Genomic DNA, 21,851 nt, shown 5'->3' on the forward strand with positions numbered 1-21,851 from the left:
TCAGAACATCACTGATATAATCAGGGAGAAGAAGAGGCAGAGTGAGGATGATATCCAGGAAGCAGAGCGTCTCTTACTGGCTGCTGAGGATCTTCTTAGAATGGTCAACAGCAGCTTCCAGGTAAGAAATGAACAGACATTTAGAATATGTCACCTTACATTGTTATAATTCCATTACTCCCATGAATCTTTATTGACAGTTATGACTTTTCCTTCATATGTAATTGCAAATCATATTACCCTCAAACTCAAGCCCATCTATAGAATTATATTTTAATGTCAGTGCTGTTCCAGTCCCGTGACAGGAATATTTATTTGTTTCCATTGCTATGTGCTTAAATTAGAAAATGATCCTTATTCTTATGGTATAATTCTTGATATCGTAGCTCTTGAGAGGATTTGTAGCTTTTCTAGAGTTTATAGGCTATGTGGATGCTGCTACTACGTACTGTGAGGCTAAGTTTATCAAACGTTAATAATAATGATAGCATAATAATAATAGTTACCAAGGGTAGCCACTTCAGTTCCGAAAACTGTTCTCCCAGCGGGTCCTGCTATTATTATTACCTGGCTAAGCCAGTCTACCTATTTAGGTGCACACAGCTTTTTGCAGAATAACTTCCTGGCAGTACCCATTTACCTCACCTGGGTCGAGTGCAGCACACTGTGGATGAATTCCTTGCTGAAAGAAATTATGCCATGGCTGGGATTTGAACCCATGACCCTCTGTTTCAGAGTCCGGGACTAAGCCTTTGCCTAGGTTATGGGTTACTCGGGGCATGACATACTTTTTTTATTCTAACTTTCAGATGTCTGATGCTGACCACATGAATCTGAGTGTACTTCTACCTGATCTTGTACTTCGAGCTGATCAGAGTGACCTTGATCTGATGGAGCTTGGTGAAGAGGCAGATGCTGCAACAGAACATGCTATAGAACTCCACAATAGATCAGCGCTCCTTGAAAAGTGAGATATAATAATAATAACATTTGTAGGGCGCTTTATACGGATGTTTCAAAGCACGCAGGTTGGCAGATAATAATATACAGTCAATCGATTAAAAAAAAAAGTCATGAGAAAAGGTGAGTTTTAAGTGACGATTTGAAAATTTCTACGGAGGGAGCATTTTGGATATGAATTGGGAGTTTATTCCAGAGGGTGGGAGCAATTACAGAAAATGCATGATCACCATACCGGGTCTTAGTGCGAGGGCCATGAATTAAATTATTGGAATATTATTATCATTATTTTATCTGAACAAAGGAATACAAGATATCAGTACAAATGTAATGATGTCTTAATTCAGACACTTCTGGATGGAATTTTGGAATATTGATTGAACACAAGATGGTTAATTCAATTTGGCAAAGAAATGGATGTTCTTATATTCACATTGTCAATTGGAGTGTGATTACTGCCAAGAATGAATTGTTTTCTCTCAGATTGCTATTGAAGACCTTAGACATTGTGACCTTTTGGTGATTTGCCTGTAAGGTCATCGTAAGCATGTCTATGTTATGATTTTTTTTATTATTCCCATTTTACAGCCTTCTTCTACCAACTCAGCAACATGCTCAACAGTCTCTTGAAGCTGAAAGGGCATACTCTGACATGGTGACGGCCATCAATGAGGCCCATAATGCATCACTGCAAGCCAAGATGATGGCAGATAAAGCATATGAAAAGGTATATAAAAATATATACTTATAAACATATATGTATTCGATATTTATCAATTATTGTAGATATATATCTTGTGCATTTCCATGCATATTAACATATATTGTGACTTCTTCAGATACTTAATGGGGTTTGTTCACTAAAATCTTTGATTATAACTCAAGAGGATCCGTTTGGCTTTCTTTTAAGCAAATTCAAACATTTGCTTTTTGTTGTTAATATGATGTTAATTAATTTTTGTTCATATATGTACATGCAAATAAACCAACATGTTCTTGCTGTTTAATATAAGGGTAATGGGTTCCATTTTGCTTTGTTTCATTGTAAATCCTTTTTGATGCCCACTTTCCCAATGCAGACTTATGGTAACAGTTCTCAGTCACTCGGCCAACAAGCCAGAGAGCTCAGAGACACTGGTTTCAGTCAACTCCAACAGACTTCATTCCTAGAGATCAACCTTCAGAATTTGACCTCTGACCTGGCTGACCTGAAAGGTCAGATAGCAGAGGTCAATGCTTTGCAAGAGAAGGCAAGCCAAGGAATAGAAGAGATAAAACTAGCTTTGCCCTCACTGGAAGGAGGTATGTATAGTTTCTGATTTTAACTGTTGAACTTTTGTGGTTCAAATGAACTTCATATGTGTCTGAGTTCAAAAAGGAAAATATGTACATTTGAAATCTCTGCATTGCAATATCCAAAACCAAGTGTGTTTGAATTGGTTAAATTTGTTATGTTAAGTAGTAGGTATGAAACTGTACAATCATTTAACCACCCTCCTCTGTCGTGTTAAATTTAGAGATCAAAGTTTTTTCACACATTCAATAAATTTAAGTAATTATTTTTTAAAAGGCTTTAGCCTACTTTTGCTGTAGACTTGTGATAATGACTACTATCTGAAGAGGACTAAAGCAATTGTAATGCCTGCAACAAAATGATCTAATTTTCTTGATTACCTTAACACAAAATTTTGTCTGTAGATGGGCTTGTCACACATGTATGTTTCAGCCTTTGTATTTTGACAACATTTATATAGCAAGCTACAACATTAAAATCCTTTTTCTTTATATCAAGAAAACAAGAATCCTTGATGTCGAGAAAAATTATGAAATAATAAAATGACTTGCCATACATACATTGATATACACGGGCTAAAGCGTTGATGTGTTACAAAGAGTTGCGATTGATCCGGTCAATCTCAACTGAATGGAAATCCATCCATACCATCATTTTTTTTCCAGGAAATTTCTACGATGTCCTTTATAAACAGAGAAGCACACTGAATTATCCAAGAAATGAAGAATGTTTGAATATACATTATATCAAGAAATGATTCTGAACAAACATGGTTTTTAGATGTTGACTGATGTTGCTGGCTTTCCGTACTTGTGATTGATCAGATTAATCATAACTATTTATAAGATGGGGATCCGTATTACCCAACCAAGCAGATGATTGTCTTCAAGTATTTACTGTATTTTATCATTCTGCTCCTCTTATTCCTTCCGGGTGGATGTTTTTTGTAGAATGTATTGTGCTAATAACATTCTAATGGGGTGTTGCAGGACACTTGCATCAATTGTAAGTTAAATTTTGGTCATAAGATCAATCACAGTTCTTAATTTTTGATTGATTTCTGGTCTGTTTTTGCATCAATAATTATGAATTATTTTCTTAAGTTAAACTTGATCTATCACTTTTAAATTTGCAATTGATTGCACATATTTTCTTGCAAATCCCCCTAAGACGCTTTTATTTCACTACTACTGGTAGATGTAACAGGTGATGCTCAGGGATCCATCAACAGTTCTGCAAGGGCAGTAACCCTAGCAAAGCAGGCAGTTGACAAGTCAGCGGGGATCATAGAGCGATCTGCAGTACTAAAGGAAAAGCTGAATGGTATTGGTGCAAAGTACCAGGCCTATATCAATGCTACTGATGACATTGCCAACTCAGGTAGGTGGATAGTGATTTTAAGGTTTGACAAATGTTTATGTTACATGTAGGATGAGAGTCTTGTGAATGGAAACATGATGAATATCTTACTGTTCAAAATGGAATCTGAAAATAGAAATACTCCAAGAATTCATTTTGCTCAATTGATCATGGGACTGAGAGCGACTGTTCAGCTTCAGATCAACGTCGCTCTCTCCCTTTTATCGTTCATGCCAAACAGGGTAGCAGCAACTCCCATCGTTTAACAGCTTGTGGACTGACGTGGCTGGGGTTTGAACCCCTGACCTCCTGGTTGTGAGACGGATGCTCTATCAACTAAGCCAACACACTGATATTGATATGAAGTGCATGGGAAGCATTACTGTAATTGCTTAGAATAATAATACAATGCTTGATAACATCTTAAAGAATTTGAGATTGTGTCTTGAATGGCATTTTAGAGATTGTAACAAATGATTAGATATACATGTAATGTCATTACAATAGATCACTGAACATACACTGTATATAAGGGCATCTTTGTTATTGCTTATAAGCCAACAGACTTTGTCACTTTTAATTTTCCAATGTAATGGTGTCTTATAATCAACAGATTATGATTCTTGAGAACCTTTGTGTCAGTGATGAACAATATTTTTTTCTGATTCACAGTGGAGACATCAGCAAGAATAGCAGATGAGATGGGTATGAAGATGGACTCAATGCGCAAACAAGCTCTTCATATTGACCGACAGAGGGCGCCGATGGAACTTAACCTTAGCCAGCTTAGGGACAAGATTAGACATGCTAGGACTGAAGCATCAAGGGTGAGACAAAATGAAATAAAAAGAGAGAGGCAGACAGACAGGAAGGGAGAGAGGAGAAAGGGAGACAGAGAGAGAGAGGGGGAGGAGATAGAGAGTTTGAATGATGATAATTTTTGGAACACACAACAAGAATAAATAAGAGATTGGGAGGGGTTGAAATACTTACAGTACTTTCTTCGAGGACACTGCCAAACTCCCCTAAAAGGGGTCAAACAAGCAGGGTTAGGGTGCGTTGATGGTCTTTAAGCAGAGGTGAGAGGCATTGCTTAGTATTGAATTTGGTAGGAATTATAAATAAGAGTAAAGAGATGGAGAAGTGATGAGATAGGGGACACTAAAGAGGAAGGGATGAAGAGGAATCCTGACAAACAATAGTAGTTAAGAAGGAGAGAGTAAGATAGTGATAGAGGAATAGCGAGAGGGAGAGAGAGAGAGAAATGCATATCCTCATTGTTTTTAAACTGTGTAACCACCTGAAGATATTTCCCCCTCTTTAATCATTATACATCAATATCATCATTTCTATTTTTCAGATCAATGTCGCTCTGCTTTGCCGAGGGGACTGCGCACGCAGCTATAAACCTCAAGCCTCAAGCACCGCCTTCAATGCTTTGGTGCTCAACATCAATATCTCATCTCCAAACAACATGATCTTCTATGTTGGCAACAATATTAGTGTGAGTAGGTTTCCCTTTCTCTTGAGAGGGTAGCCCAAGACAGTTCATGCAATGGGAATTGATGTAAGTCCTCTTATATATTGATGAAAGACTATGTACCAGGGCAATTTGAAATCATCTTTGTCATCCTATATTTGGAGGAGGTAATACTGAACAAATTTGTCTTTGTATTTTTGTTCATACAAAGGGTTGTAATGCTCTTAAGGTATCATAACTTGAACTGTCTGTGAAGTGATGTATAAATAGAATAAAGTATGTTTTATAATTGAATTGCTCGATGGGTATGTTTTATAATTGAATTGCCTGATGGATATGATTATCATACTCATGACTAACAACTACACAAGAGAAGATGGTGTTGTTATAGGGGCCCTACAAGATTTAGGCTGGGCTACACTCAAAGATAGAAGAACCAAGCGTAGGCTTTGCATGATGTTCAAGATGGTGAATGGACTACATGTAGTCTCAATCCCCATTCAGGACTATGTTTAATTCAATTAAAGATCTACGAGACACAACCCCAAAAGGTTTAACCAGATCCGGCATAAAGCTACTGCCTTCCAAGACTCTTTTTTTTTGTATCAACCATACTCGACTGGAATAAACTCCCTGCAGACATAGTGTTTGGACTCATTCAAAACTAAATTATATCTCGATTAATACTTCGAGCCACTCCACACTTCAAGTTAGCGTGATGTGCCAACCCTGGTATTTTGCTGACTGAATGATACAGATGACAATGATTCCAATGATGATAATAAAGATGATGAAGATTGTGATGATGATATTAACCTTGATAGTGGTGATAATGGTCATTATATTTTCAAATAGGTATCATTAAATATAAACAAGAGAAATAACTGCAAATACGAAATTACAAAATAATGAAAATTAGCAGAGTTGCTTAGAAAGCGTATGACCAATATTTTCTACTTTAAAGACTCCCAATGCAGGAAGTTTCTTTAAAATTTCAGTTCCCCTCTCCAACATCATGGCAAGAATTACATAATTGTAGCATTACTAGGACAGTATTTGAGCTGAATGATGATTCTATTGTTTGAAGACATTGAAATTTTTGAGACATTCCCTATTTTTCCTACTTATGAGCAAGAGCTATCTGCGCCCAGCAGAGACAGAATCTGGCGCTATACAAGAACACATCATCATCATCATCAACATTAAAATGATTTATCATTGTTTCTTCTCCAGGGTGACTATCTTGCAGTGGAAACGATTGAGGGTCAAGTGAGGCTAAGCTGGGATTTAGGATCAGGGAGGGGTGAAGTTGTGCACCCATCCAATCTCTCAGCTAATCAAGACTGGTATAAAGTCAATATAGAAAGGTGAGTCCAAATATCAATCCTGGTTCTAATATCACTTATACTGTAGTCACATTTCCCCTATGGTGTCAGCATGGTGAGTATGGCAAACGGCCGTTTACGGAATTCTATACAAACCACACACAGGAAGCTGCTACAAATATTGTTCTTGACTCACCATACAGCCATTGTTGGCGAAATGTGACTGCACGGTTAGAGTTGTAATTTACTCTGCTAAGTTCCAACCTGAGTTACATCTCAACTTTGTACTAGAGAGATAAAAGTTTGATTAATGTGATTAATCTTAATCAGTTTTGACCTAGTGTAAAAATGCTGCTCTTATTTTCCTTTCTCTGTTCCGTCATTCACTTTATCTTTTGCCCACAGTAGTTGGAACAATATGAAATAATAAATGAAATAAGACAACATACATGTAGTTTAACTGTGCAGGTTAAATCATTAATCACCAAGTGATGTTCATTTTTCAGATTTGCGAACACTGCCTCTCTTAGAGTGGAAGATTCCAACCAAGCCAAAACCTCCAATGGTAGCACAGTGACAGGGTTTTCACCAGAAGGTAGGAATGTTCTTGATGTTAGGGAAGACAGCAATCTATTTATCGGTGGCATCCCATCCAACTTTAACGTACGTATACTGACTGTGTCTACAAATCATGCAGTTACTTCTTTGTGGTTGTACCTTTCTCTCTCTCTTTTCATTCCCATTTGTAACAAAATGATGCATTAATATTAATCTTACATATTGATTTTTGTTAGCAAGTACTAGTTATAGATCCTAAAATGATATACATTTCCACTAATTCATTTCTTGAGATCATCAAATACTTGATGATATTGCAGTTTAGGGCCACATAATATTTTTGGACTTTCAACTTTACATTATATTCTTACTGAGGGCATGAAGGGAAAACCGAGATTTTGAGCTCTACATGTAGGTGTCTCACATGTGTAACATGTAAAAAAGTGTAAAGTCATGGGTAATGGAAGTGTTATTATGTTTTTGTACTAATTTGTATACTCATGTGCCATATTTTTACATTGTATATCATTTTCTGTATTATCTGGGCACCATCTTTTTAAGAGTTAATGTATGGTTGATCCAATCAATCCCATCTTTATGGAAATCCATCCATACCATTTTTTCTCCAGGAAATTTGGACAATCTCATTTAAATAGAGAGAATCACACTGAATCTTCAAAGAGAACGACAAACGTATGATTATACATCTTATCTAGAAGATATTTCAAACAAATTTGCATTTTAGATGTTGACGTTGCTGGCCATCCATAGTTGTGGTTGATCGTATCAATTGCAACCCTTTGTAAGGCGGTACCACCATAAATATGTGCATTGAAATTGCCTGTCTTGTGTTTTCCTGTAGATTCCTGTGTTGTCAACCAGGTCATTTAATGGGACCTTAGGAGATGTCATATTTGACGATGTCACTATCGGTCTCTGGAACTTCAAGACCTCAGAGGGACCAGGAGAGGGAAGTTTCAGAAGGTGCATATAAGTCAAGAATTTTCAGTTTTCATTATACAAATGAAGATAGAATCAATTAATTGCATTTTTAAGATGAAGCTAAACATTGATCATTGAGATATTCTGTAGTATACAAACCTATGAAGTGAATGGGTAATATGAAATGCAGTACACCTGAGTTTTATTTTCATAGGTGCCGCACTGTGCACAAGTAATTGATCTAGTTCCCACTGTGCATCCTCTGAAGAAACCCAAATCCTACTGTATTTTTAATTTTTGCACGAAAAAGCAAGTTGGTTGTGTTGCTTCATAACATTGCAACACCGAAAGAACAACTGAATTTAAAAGGTGTGGAAAAAAACATTGGTACTCTCTTGCTCTGTCAGGAGAGTGCTGATAGGTGTTTCATAAAGCTGTTCATTAGTTATGACTGGTAACCTTTTCTACTGCTAAAAGATCCATATGTAACTGCCTTAGGAACTAAGAATATGTTCCAGTCTTGCATAAGGTTGTGTATAAGTTTACGAGCAGCTTTTTGAAACACTAACTGTGTGCTGGACTGAGCTACATCAAATTCCTTTGTGCACCTCTTTGCTCTGCAGCGCGATACGAGAAGAAAGTTGGATGTCATGTGATGCATTTTGGTCAATGAAGATGCTTGAGTAATACACCCAATAAAAAAAACATTTTGTATCTAATGGGTCCCTATCTGTTAATTTTCAAACATTCCCCCCCATCCAGAAGAAGGAAATTCATTTGGAGGATGAATACTTAGGTATTTTTGTACATTTATTTTTTTCAGCCCAATTGCAACGAGTACTCCAGAACCAGGAGCCTACTTTGACGGCACAGGCTATGCAAAGCTCCGGCAGCCACCCCTCTGGGATGAATATATCAATTCACTTAACTTCGACATCAAGACCTTGTCGGAGAATGGCTTGCTCTTCTATAGTTCATCAGAAGACCAGGTGAGGGATTGGGTAATAGGATGGGGAAAGAGATGGGGATGATGATGAAAGGAAAGTGAGGGAAGAATACAAGTAAGAAAGCAAAACGAATGTTGAAAAGATTGTTGAGGAAAGAATAAAGTAGGTGAACTGTACGGAAATGAGAAAATGGAAGGGGTTGGAGGGTAAAGAAGATGAAGCTTATTAAAGGGATGACAGAAAGTAAGTAACGGAGTGGAGAGGCAGAAAAGCATGCAAGATAAAGTTATGAAGGGAGGATAGAAAAATAGAATGAGGTAAGTGTTAATTAAAATATATGAGGCAGCAATCTGATGACTGAAAGGAGGACAGAGAAAAAATGGGAGACTTCAGGGGAAGAAGACAAGGGAGGTAAGTTGATTGAATGAAGGAAGGAAAGAAAACAAAAATAGGGAATGGCAAACAATTAATGAAGGATATACATGTAATGAACGAAGAATACAGGAAGATAAAAGAAAACCTTTAGTGTAGAGGAAAGGTTCTTGAGATGTATGCTGTATTTGTAATAGAGAACTGCCCACCCCCCCCTTAAAAAAAAGGATAATGTTTAAGTTGTATATTCACATCTAGGAGTCAACAGCGAGATAAAGAATTGTCTGTGGGTTAGAAATTTAGTAATAATCCCAAAAAGTAACGGAAACAGAAAACAAATTTCAGTCAACCCCACCAGTCTGTGAGTCTTGAGGAAAGTTTCAGCTCTATGTATTCATGATTATATTTCTAATATGAAGGTATTATGTCATCACGTTTTATTTGGGGAAAAGAATCTAGGCAATCCTAGGCTGGCATTTTCTTGAAGTGCTTCAAAACTGCAAGTAGAAAAGGATTTGTTCACAAATGGAATTAGGAGTGAGACAGACCTGGGGATTAATTATTACATCTTTACGTCATTCTGACCTCAGTGGTATTACAAAATAGTCTTCTCTTGTTTTCCTTCAGGTAATCAAGGCTGGTATTCAATTTGATATTTACATTAGCCAGAATTTTAAGTATTAATTCTCCTCAGTTTGTTACTTAAGTAAAAAAAAAACTTGAACATCTTTGGTATTCACTTGCATTTTGTGTTTAAGTATTTTGCTTAAATCCAAGTCAGCCTCCTATCTGGCTTACATTGTTAGTCTGGTGCTGGCTTGCATGGAGTTTACAAACCTGCTGGGTGTTTCATAAAGCTGTTCGTGAGATGCGAATTACGAAGTTTCCGGGAAGCTAAAAGAAAACCTTTAGTGTAGAGGAATGGTTCTTGAGATTCATGACGTGCTTCAAGACCGTAAGTTGAAAAAGATTTAATCCCAAATGGAATTAGGGGTGACACAGACCTGGGGATTAATTATTACATCTTTACGTAATTCTGACCTCAGTGGTATTACAAAATAGTCTTCTCTTGTTTTCCTTCAGGTAATCAAGGCCAGTATTCAATATGATATTTATATAAGCCAGAATTTTAAGTTTTCATTCTCCTCAGTATGTTACTTAATTAAAAAAAAAATTAACAATCTTTAGTATTCAATTGCATTTTATGTTTAAGTATTTTGCCTAAATCTAAGTAAGCGGCCTACCTGGCTTAACTCTGGTGCTGGCTTGCGTGGAGATAAACATGATATGCTCAGATGGCTCGTACATTGCGCATACATTGTCCTCTGTATACAACGTTCAGCATTTTTCTTTATCAAGTAAATTGCAAAGTAAAATACCTAAAAATCAATTCTTGCAATTGAATATCGGTCCAATTCAGTGTGAGTGATGATGATTGTAATGAGGAAGGAAATGACGAATAAAGGGTTGATGGAAAAATATTTACTGACTGGAAATGGATTTACTCAACGTCAATATGATGTACAAAATATTCAGGTTATGTTCATTTATTTTACGATAATATTGATGATTGCATATATATTATTAACTGTTAGAAAACAACTGGTTGATCCACACCTGTTTTGTCCACTTATTTTTGGTCTCCTTCCACAACTTTTTTCCTACTTATTCTACTATTACTTTGATTGCTAACTATTTGGTATAATTGCCATTCAGCCCATGTACCATCCTGTCTAATTTCCAGTTAGGCTATACCTATTTCATCTCTTATCTGATTGGCCTAACACTACTTATGCAAACTTTAGATGAATTGTTTGTGAACTATTACTTTTATTTGACTAAAGTAAAAGGTAATAAGTAGACTTAAAGGAGAATGAAACCTTTGGAACAAGATAGCTTGTGTGAAAACAAAAAAAAATCAAAGAAACAGACCAACGAAAGTTTGAGAAAAATTTGAAAAATAATGAGCAGGTTATGAGCATTTTAATATTGCGATCACTATGTTATGGAGATGGAGATCCTCACATTGGCAATGCGACAAAGATGTGTGATGTCACTTGTGAACAACTCTCCCCATTACTTTAGTATATATTTCACTTAAAATGCCTCTGTTATCACATCTATCAGTAGATCATGTTTTTTTTCTTTAGGAAGGCATGTAAATACAAATTGAAAAAATGCATTATGGATGAAGAGTTTGTATTAGCTTAAGAAAAAGCAAAAGGAGGCATTTTAGGGGTATTTTAGAGTCCATCAAAGGGAAAGTTCACATGTGACATCACACATCCTTGTCGCATTGCCAATGGAGGATTTCCATAGCATTAGTGATTGCAATATTCAAATGCTCATAACTTTCTCATTATTTGTCCGATTTTACCCAAACTTTCTTCGTTCTTATTCTTTGATTTTTCTGTTGCATGACAAGCATATTTGTTCCAAATGTTTCATTCCCCTTTAATGGATTAAGACCAAGTGGTCATTAGAATAAATGGGGATTAGACCAAGTGTAATGTTGACCAGACAGCAGTTAGACCAGTTGATATTGAATAGGTTAGCCAATGTGGTATTTTACCCTTTTTACACAGGCTAAAATTTCCTTAACCCCGTACTATAGGTGGGGCTAAATGGCAATTTAGCCCCACCTATAGTACGGGGTTAAGCTTAGCCCACTTTCTTTTTACACAGCATTTTTGCAAAGTGGGCTAACCCCACCTATAGTACAGGATTATTTGGCCCTGCAAAAAAGCAGGGTTATCCCACCAATTGCTGTGCTAAGAGCAATAGTACGGGATTAAGATCGCATGTGTAAAACGAAAGTGGGCTAAGCTTAACCCCGTACTATAGGTGGGGCTAAATGGCAATTTGGCCCCACCTAGAGTACGGGTTAAGGAAATTGTAGCGTGTGTAAAAAGTGTACGAGTGAAGTACTTGTACTACGAATGATCGACAAAAACCACTAGTCCGGGGTTAGCGAGTTTCGTGTGTGAAAAGCAAGCATTCCTTATCCGGGGTTAGCAATAACAATTTGGCATGTGTGAAAAGGAAAAAAAAATAGTACGGGGTTGAGGATAGTACGGGGTTAGCGATAGTCCGTGGTTAAGAAAATCCTGTGTAAAAAGGGCATTAGTGAATTATGTGTGAAGTGGTCCTATTGCTTGTAATTGTAGACCAAGTTATGGGGGCATTGAATAGACAAATTTAAATGGAAATTAAGGACAAGTCCACCCCAACAAAAACTTGATTTGAATAAAAAGAGAAAAATTCAACAAGCATATCACTGAAAATTTCATCAAAATCGGATGTAAAATAAGAAAGTTATGGCATTTTAAAGTTTCGCTTCATTTCATAAAACAGTTACATGCACATCTCGGTCAGTATGCAAATGAGGAACTGATGACATATCACTCACTCACTATTTCTTTTGTATTTTATTATATGAAATATGAAATATTTTTATTTTCTCATCATTGTCATGTGAAATGATGTTTCATTCCTCCCTGAACATGTGAAATTCCATTATTTTACCATTTTGTGCTTCAGGCAAGGAGGTCCTAATTGTCAAATTTGTAAAAGTTTGAATATTGTATCATTCAAACAATAAAAAACAAAAGAAATAGTGATTGAGTGACATCATCGACTCTCTCATTTGAATGTAACTGGCTCGTTCATACATGTATAACTATTTTGTTAAAAATAGGCGAAACTTTGAAATGTCATAACTTTCTTATTTTACATCCAATTTTGATGAAATTTTCAGCATTGTGCTTGTCTGATTTTTCTCTTATGATTCAAATAAACATTTTTCTGAGGTGGACTTGACCTTTACGGTAAAGGGGAGGGGGTGGGGGAGGGGCATCACCTAATCACACGTTCTCATAAAAATGTGCACATCTTCATGCATTACTATACACTATTTTTTTCTTTAGTACTGCTGTACCTGTATATCTTTGGAAAGGAAATGGGAGCTTATAATGCCATACACTTCAACATTGTAGTTCTTCATGCATGAAAAACAACCATGACGTTAGTGGGAACGTACGAAAGTATATGTTATTTATTGAAGGTTTTCAGTGTTGTGCAGAAATAAACAATGATAGAATTTACTAAAATAGAATTGAAATGAAAACTCTATTATAAACTGGGTGCCCCATGCATGAACAAAATTTATATTATGGTTACTGTGCTGTAACAAAATTAAAAACTGGACTCATCAGCTATTCATGATCAAACTGTCTGTTTATGATGATAATGATTTCTGTTTGTATTCAACTAGATTCTGAATCGCTTTGATGAATAGTTACCATTATCATACTTGTTCAGCAACTTAACAATGCCTAATAGGAATCCTGCCATAAGGATCTATGCACCTTTCCATGTCAGCTTTCCTGCGGGCCCCATTTTTTGGTACATGGTGACTATAATGATTTTCAATGAAAAAACTCATTGCAATCCAGAAATTTGACAAGGTGCCTTTATACTTTTCCAACTGATTCGTTGCTACTATGGTATTAGGCTCACCATCCAATCAAAATCAATGATTTCATGGAGGTTCAAAGATGAATTATTGATTTTTTTTACATTAAAATTCTTGTGTCATGTAGAGGTATTTAGTTTCATTGGCAATGCAGATTTGTGCAATCCTTTAGATAAAACAGGATCATCAAAGTCTTTAAAATGATTTTGAAAATTTATTCACATTTCAAGTTTTGCTCTTTCCAGAGTTCTTTCTTATCGATTGAAATGGAGGCTGGACGTCTGGCCATCAAACATGATCTTGGAGATGGTGTTGGTATCCTAGTGTCTCAAAGCAAGATTAATACTGGAGAGTGGCATGCAGTCAGTATCAATAGGGTCAGACAAAAGAGTAAGTGAGGGTGTAGTAGAAATCCCTGAGGGACTGCTTAATTTGAGTGTTTTACACTCAAGGGAGCAAATGTTTTCAAAACCATCTCTAAACTATGAGTTGTTCAATCAAATCTATTCCTTTTTTACAGATTAATAAATCATTTCTTTGTGGCTTTTACCTCAACACCAAATTCATGGCATAAGAAAGGAAAGTTGAATGAATATCCACACTCAACGAAGAAAAGCCCCAAACGTGATTTGATAAGCCCAGAAACACCCTGTTTTCTAGCTTTTTTACTCTAATTCTAAGAAACAACTTTCCCTGAATTTTCAAATTTTTTTTCATCTTAAATATATCATATATGCACATCACATCTCCACCAATAAAAATTACACTTTTTACGTGTATTTTTTTTACACTGCATGCGTACAGCATTATGTGCTCGAATTCTTTGCTCTTGGCCAATGAAGATGCTCTTTTTCAGTGGCTTTTAACTTTGCATCGATAACAAATTTTATGGATGATGGTTTGGATTTATCCTCTCCAATTTCCATTTTTCCTCAGACAACCTTTTCATTAACGGTAACAACGAGGGCATGGTCAAGTCACCAGGGTCAGAGGTCAATCTTCAGGTCACAGGAGTCAACTTTGTCTATGTTGGAGGAGTTCCATCAGACTTCACAATATTGTAAGTCCTCTTATATTTTATCATGGTATACTAATTTATCTCGAGGTCGCCAGACAGTCAAGCTAAGCTTATAAGTGACAACCATGTTAACGTTCACATACATGTATGTCATAGATATTAAAACTGTGTTCCTTGTTTTACTCGTCAGATATGTTGTTATGTGCTGTACTATAATTTCAAAAAGTTGCAGACGGCAGCGTTGTTAGCATTGAAGTTGCAACCAAGTTTAGGTGTTTGAAATACATGTATCATCATGACTAAGAAAGTATGTGTCTATTCATGAAACTTGCCCATCAGAGTAATCACATGTCACTGAACATGCTGCTTGACTTTTAGATCACACGATAATTGTCAAACATATCAATGAACATTGTATTTTATTATCGTATGAGTAATGTTCTTTTTCAAATTTCATCACAGTTTTCAAGTCAGCACTGCTGTTACATTTAATTGTGTAATGAAGGCAAGGCTGCCAGAGGTGTTCCCCTTGTTTCACCTATCTGAAGAATCTAATTATTTATGCAAGGTGTCTTTTGCCAATTTTCATATGTATTTGATATTTGCACTGCACTTCCTCTCTGTTTTATTCAGTCGCAATGTCACCAACCAGAAATTCCGTGGATGCCTTCGTAAGTTCTTCCTCTTCCGGTCTGCTTACCAGTTGGTCAGTCCTGGGAGCTCGTTTGGGGTCACTCATGGCTGCTCTGATCAGGTAACTCAACTCAATAAAGTTACTATAAGGGGCAGATTTGCACATGTATTGATATATTTATATTTCCATATTTTATATTCATGAATAAAGATTCATTCTATACTCTGTAAAATTGCTGTTTTAAATTTTAAACATGTTGTGTAATCCTGTCACCTGAGGAACTATTGTTAAAAGTTTTAAGTAAAGTGTTTAAAGTTTCAACAAGTTGTTAAAAAAAGTTTAAACAATTCTACAGCATTTTAGATGATTGTTTAAATGTTTAATAATTAATTAAAAAAGCAACTTGCTGTTAGAGTGGTTGCTTTAACCCTATAAAGTTTTGAATATTTGCATAATTAATTAGATAAATAAAAAATGATAATAAATATCACAATTTGACAATGCATTCTTGTAAAATACATAATGAGACACCCACACACCAAATTTGGTTGCCATCGGTCGTTAAACGGCCGAGACCTGAGGAGGGGGGCCTAATAGGCCCCTCCCCCCTGGCTATGCAATTTCAAAATAGCCTGGGCTATATAGCGTTAAACAACATGCTAATATTTTTTTACTGTGTATCTTTATTTTCAGACACAACGAAGTGTAGGATTTTCAGGTTATGGCTACGTGACATTTCCACCCATCCCACTGTCAAGGGAGTCGGGTATCACCGTGACCTTTACCACCCTCATGCCGAACACTACCATTCTAGCAGCGGGGGAGGCTCAGGGAAGGAAACGGAGGGACGTCGATCCAGACGCAACTGACGTGAGAAATCAAATCTTTTATGATTAAATCCTTTTGATATTGCTGATAAAAGGTCTGATAATGCAAGGGTTGACATGTTATTACTTCCTCACTCTGCTGAAAAATCTTTGAACATATTGTATGGTATTTTCTGAGAATTATAAATCCCAAATTTGACCTCATAAACTGAACAAGAAGGTTAATCTCTCTTCTATGGAATGCTAGTGTGAATCCTATTTCTTCAGTATCCAGAACAAATATACAGTAATAGATTTATTCATTTCCAAAAAACATACACATATCATACAATTGCGTGAAAACTTGAGCAGTGAAAGATTTAAAATATAAATTAAAATATGATATACAATATGAAAAGAACACATCAGTATTGGAATAGGGCGGTTATAAAAAACCTAAAGGAATTGTTTGGATAACCACCCTTGATAATACAGTATAGAATTAGATTAAATCCATTTATAAATCATATTCAAGTAAAGAAAATTTATGAATAGGTAATGGGCAATTAAATAATTCATTGAAATTTACTGCTTGCTTATATTATCTGTTAATTCTGTTTGATAACAAAAAAATCGTTTTGGGACTGCTTTTCACTGCAGGATTGAACTGATTTATAATTGTTGAATTTGTTTTCAACTCTATTTGGCACTCTATTAATGTTTGTTCTATGTTAAACCATTTCTTTGAGAGTACAACCCACAGGGTCCAATACCTGATAGAGTTAACTTGTGGCAGGTCTTTGGAAAGCATTTTATGACATAATTTTATGTTCAAAGGATTAATCTTTTATTCATGGAGTTGAATGATGATTTTTTCAATGGATTTTTATGGAAAATGCATGTATATATCTACATGTATCTATATTCAGTTCAATAATTTAATTCTCTCTTTCTGAGTATGTATAATGAATATCTTTTAAGCACAATTATTGAAGCTTTGGCTTTATATGTTTACAATAATAATTTTTTTGTGTGTATTCCTCAGATCTCTTATGCTATCGGGCTTATGAATGGACGTGTCATCGTTCAGATCAACAATGGTCAAGGAAGATTAACCCTCAGATCAAAGAGAGGTGATAGTCCTTACAATGACGGTGTTGCTCACAATGTTGTCCTGGTCAAAAATGATAAGAGGTGAGATCATGACGTCTGTACTATTATCATCATTTTCATCACCATTATCATCATTGTCACCCTCATCAGCTCACCATTATAATTCTCATCATTTTCATCATCTTCATCATCATCATCGTCATCATCATCATCATCATCATCATGTCATCATCATCATCACCATCATCATCATCATCACCATGCATGTCATCATCATCATCGTCATCATCATCGTCATCATCATCATCATCATGTCATCATCATCACCATCATCATCATCATCACCATCATCATGCATGTCATCAACATCATCATCATCATCATCTTCATCATCATCATCATGTCATCATCATCATCATCATCATCATCATCACCACCATCATCATCATCATGTCATCATCATCATCATGCATGTCATCATCGTCATAGCCATGATCATCAGTACCAATATTGATCACCTCACCATCATCATCATCATCCACATCATCATCCTCATCCTCATCCTCATCATCGTCATCATCATCATCATCATCATCATCATCATCATCATCATCATCATCATCATCATCATCATCATCATCATCATCATCATCATCATCACCACCACCACCACCATCACCACTACCACCATTATAAATTTTACATTTCAATCTGCATAGGTATTTTACACCAAGTTGATAATGACCATAATCATTGCGATAATCAGAAGTATATCTGCATTTATATTACTGTATCTCCTCTTGCTTCTCCAGGGTAAATCTAATTGTGGATGATCGTCGCGTTGATACCGGCCGCTTATCTGGTACTGAGCTCTATATCAATGCCATGTCTCCCTTCTATATTGGCTCATCAGGAAATCTTACCCTCAGTCCCGAGTTCTCTTCCTTGCCAAGTTTCTCAGGGTGTATTGAAAATCTTATTGTCATGAAAGAGTGAGTATTACCATACCAGGGACTTGTTCCATGAAGAGGTACAACTGTTATGAACTTGCCATTATGGCAACTACCGTGGCAACAGGGATCAGCAGCCAATCAGAATAGATTGGTGTTCTTGAAAGTGATATGGAAGTGCTCAAAATATTTTTGGAATCAGCAGCTCTATCTCAAGAATGCAACTAGGTGATAGGAATTTATGATGTTAAAGAGCTATTTTTATCCAAATATAATAAAACATACATATGTATTTATCTGAAGGAAAACAGTGATATACAGAGTATTTTTTCAAACTCTTTCCAAAGTATGATCCAAGAACACCATGAGCTATGGTGTAAGGTAAGGCAAAAAAAAATGGTCGTACTCAATCAACTGACGCTATTTATGTGATCGGGAGACCAATTCTTTTTATTGTGAAAAAATCACTTTCAAACCGTTACATTTTAAAGCTGAGCCCTAAAAATACAAATCACTGGCTTCCGATGTTTAAGATTTATTTTTTTGTGGTTATGTGTATGTAAGAAAAAAAAGAAGAATTATCCTGACTATCTGTCCCTGTTCCCCCCTTTACCAGATTGCTTGGATTTGAGAAGGCAGCCAGCTTTGAAAATGTGACCATTGGAAAATGTGGACCTCTAACTATACGTAAGTTATTTGTAGTCTATTAATCTATTGACTACTTAATTCTGTTTTTCTATAGGCTTTTTCATTATCCACCTTGTTCAAGAAAGCAATGGGTTAATTCACCTGGCCAGTGATTCAGAATGATCATTCTACATATATTTGACCTATAGAGGCTTCAGGATACATTTTGTATTCTATTTGTGGGCATACCCCCTTTGTATTTTGGCAAGTGCGTTATACTGCCATCTACAGGAGAAAAAACACATTGTAAACTGTAAAGCCGGTACATTTATTGTTCGCCATGAAAAATGTCCTTAATAACTCTATTCTTACTGTTAGTGTTGTTTGCATTCTTTAGTCTGGAAGACAATTTCAATGCATAATTTTGTTCAAAAGTACAGTTGGCATAAAATGACAAAATCAATCTGTCTGCCCCTTGAAATTAATCAGGATGTTGATATAAAAAAAGTTATTTATTTCATTTTTATTCATATTTACATGTAGATATATAGACATCTTTTAAAATTCTTTATGTATTATTTACTTATTTATTTATTTATTTATTTATTCATTCATTTCCAATTTTATTAAATTACTATTATTATTATTTTTTTTTTTGGGGGGGGTCAAGGAAACCAAATATGATAATATATGATGAAAGATATTTGAAGGTGTATTGTTTGTCATGGTGCCTTTTCAATTCATTTTTATTTGTCTTTTTCTTTCAACCTTTACTTCATTTTTCTGATATTGGACAGAGTTACTAGTTAAGGCATTATGCATTTTGACGTCTCAAAGATGATAACTACCAATAAATATTTCACTTTTCTTTCCTGACAAATTAATTGAATTGGAAGGTGTTTTGAGATTAGCTGCTGTCTCTCGTTAATGTGCTTCAGTATGAACATTATTTAGATTCATAAATGCAATAGGTGCATCGCTGTTGCATTTTGACAGCAATTTCACCTATTTAGAAGGGAGAGAGGAATGAAAAGTAAAAAAAAGGGAAGAAAGGTATAAATCAAATTTCATTCTGATTCATGATAAATCTACTGTATATATTAATGGAATGAGCTGCTTTTCATATTCTTGTATCTTTAGGAGAGTGTTCTTATCAACATTTGTTGTCTGAAATGTTTACAACTTTCTTTTGATCTGATTGGCTGAGACGCTTAGTTAAATGTATTTAACTTCTGCGCAAATCAGAATTTATAAGATAAAATATCATAAATTCCTTCAATGAAACTTTTGTCTCATTTCCCATTATAATTCTTCCTCTTATGTACATGCTTCATTCTGAGCTGTATTTTCACTGTTACCCCTCTTTATTAGGGGTTATGCTCATGTTGATAAATCCTCAATGTGATCACCCCTTTGTATCTCCTTGGTTTCAGCTCAGCCCCTGTTGCCTGCCACACCCATCCCTCCAGAAGAGCTAGAAACCCTATGCTATAATCCTGGAACACCTTCAATGGCCAACACAGCTGGAAGGTTTGGGAGTGTTCCAGGCAGTCATTTGGCCTTCCAAATCAACCCTCAAGAAGTTGCAAAAGTGTAAGTCTATGAGTTGAATGTTATTTCTGCGTTAGGGTTGGATCAACGATGTCGTGTTGATGATGATTTGGGTGGTGGGGCTGGTTTTGGTGGAGGTTATGGTGGTGGTGATGATGATTAGTTTAATGATGATGATGTTGATGATTGTTATGATGATGAGGTTGGTGATTATGATGACGATTAGGATGGTTATGATGATGGTGATGATGATGAGGCTGATAATGATGAGGATGATGAGGAGGAGGAGAATGATGATGTTGTTAATGTCAAAGTTTTTGATGTAATATATGATTTGATGATGATGATGATGAAGATGATCATGATGATCATGATGATAATGACAATGATGATGATGAAGATGAGCGATGATGATGAAGATGATGATGATGATGCTGTTAATGATGTGGATGATTTTAATGCTGTTGGTGATGGTGATTATGATGTTGAGGGTGATGAGGCTGATAATGATGATGATGAGGAGGAGGAGGAGAATGATGATGTGTTACTGATGTCAATTTTGGATTCGATGAGGATAATGATTTTCTCAATGCTGGTGATAGTGTTTTGTATTGAATATATATTTTTGGTGAGTTTGCTCCAAACCATTCACAAATTTATCTCATGACTCATACTTGAATGAACAAAAAATAATACCATTAACACGATCATAAACACTTTAATACAAATACTGCAAAAAAATGATAGTGCATAGCTTTGTTTGCTGCAAGATGAATGTGAATCTATATTATTCGCAGTCAGCACACAGTAAAATACCAATCAAAAGAAATAACCAAGCAGGATGTTTCATGCCAAAAAAGTTTTTTTTTTATTTACAGTACATGTATATTTGCTATGATGTGGAAAATATATTATATGAATGATGGCTGGAGAAGAAAATAATGATTAAAAAAATCAATAAAAATGATAAAAACTATAAAGCTCTGTTAATAACTGAGTAAAGTGGGAAAAAGATGGATCGCTATTCCCTTGATTCTTGTTTCCCCCATTCCCATCTCGTGTAGTACAGATTAATTTGTACAAAAAAAAATGAAATGGAACCCTAATGACCAAGGACAATACGTCATCCAGGCCAATTGCAGGTCAATTGGAGTTGGTCAAATATTAATGAGGAGGAGCATGGTCAAATTTGCCACTGATCAAGAGAGATAGACCCAACATCTGTTGGGAGATCCATCAAACATGGAGATACGATTCAAGCACCTTGACATTTGGCTTACATTTTTTTGTGTGTGTTACCAGCCACCCCAAAGCCAAAAATAGTCACCAAGGAATGTTCTCTGTATTAAAAAAAAGCCCGAATAGTAATTTGGTCCTGAGAAAGAAAAAAAAGGAGATATATTGGCATATCGGAAATAGTAAATCTTATTTGCACTGTCAA

The 21,851-nt window shown here is 35.7% G+C and overlaps 2 protein-coding genes across 2 annotated transcripts in view; both read left to right on the forward strand.

Annotated features, from left to right (window-relative positions):
* LOC121431309 (laminin subunit alpha-2-like) overlaps window positions 1–9,416 on the forward strand; it is a 160,945-nt gene extending 151,529 nt beyond the window's left edge. The window contains exons 39-49 of the mRNA XM_041628820.1: window positions 5–121; window positions 810–967; window positions 1,549–1,687; window positions 2,040–2,262; window positions 3,452–3,634; window positions 4,286–4,440; window positions 4,974–5,117; window positions 6,327–6,460; window positions 6,925–7,081; window positions 7,839–7,960; window positions 8,742–9,416. Coding sequence (XP_041484754.1) covers window positions 5–121; window positions 810–967; window positions 1,549–1,687; window positions 2,040–2,262; window positions 3,452–3,634; window positions 4,286–4,440; window positions 4,974–5,117; window positions 6,327–6,460; window positions 6,925–7,081; window positions 7,839–7,960; window positions 8,742–8,949 — 1,740 coding nt within the window. The 3' untranslated portion in view covers window positions 8,950–9,416. The remainder of the gene's footprint in view (window positions 1–4; window positions 122–809; window positions 968–1,548; window positions 1,688–2,039; window positions 2,263–3,451; window positions 3,635–4,285; window positions 4,441–4,973; window positions 5,118–6,326; window positions 6,461–6,924; window positions 7,082–7,838; window positions 7,961–8,741) is intronic.
* A 4,542-nt stretch (window positions 9,417–13,958) lies between these two features.
* LOC121430803 (laminin subunit alpha-1-like) lies at window positions 13,959–20,556 on the forward strand. The gene is made up of 8 exons (XM_041628211.1): window positions 13,959–14,101; window positions 14,648–14,771; window positions 15,363–15,483; window positions 16,057–16,233; window positions 17,215–17,363; window positions 18,095–18,274; window positions 18,849–18,919; window positions 20,293–20,556. Exons 1-8 carry the CDS (start codon window positions 13,978–13,980, stop codon window positions 20,454–20,456), a joined length of 1,110 nt encoding a protein of 369 aa, XP_041484145.1. The 5' UTR covers window positions 13,959–13,977; the 3' UTR covers window positions 20,457–20,556.
* The last annotated feature ends 1,295 nt before the right edge of the window (window positions 20,557–21,851 follow it).

This window comes from Lytechinus variegatus, chromosome 17 (assembly GCF_018143015.1).
Source record: "Lytechinus variegatus isolate NC3 chromosome 17, Lvar_3.0, whole genome shotgun sequence".
NCBI classification, from domain to species: domain Eukaryota; kingdom Metazoa; phylum Echinodermata; class Echinoidea; order Temnopleuroida; family Toxopneustidae; genus Lytechinus; species Lytechinus variegatus.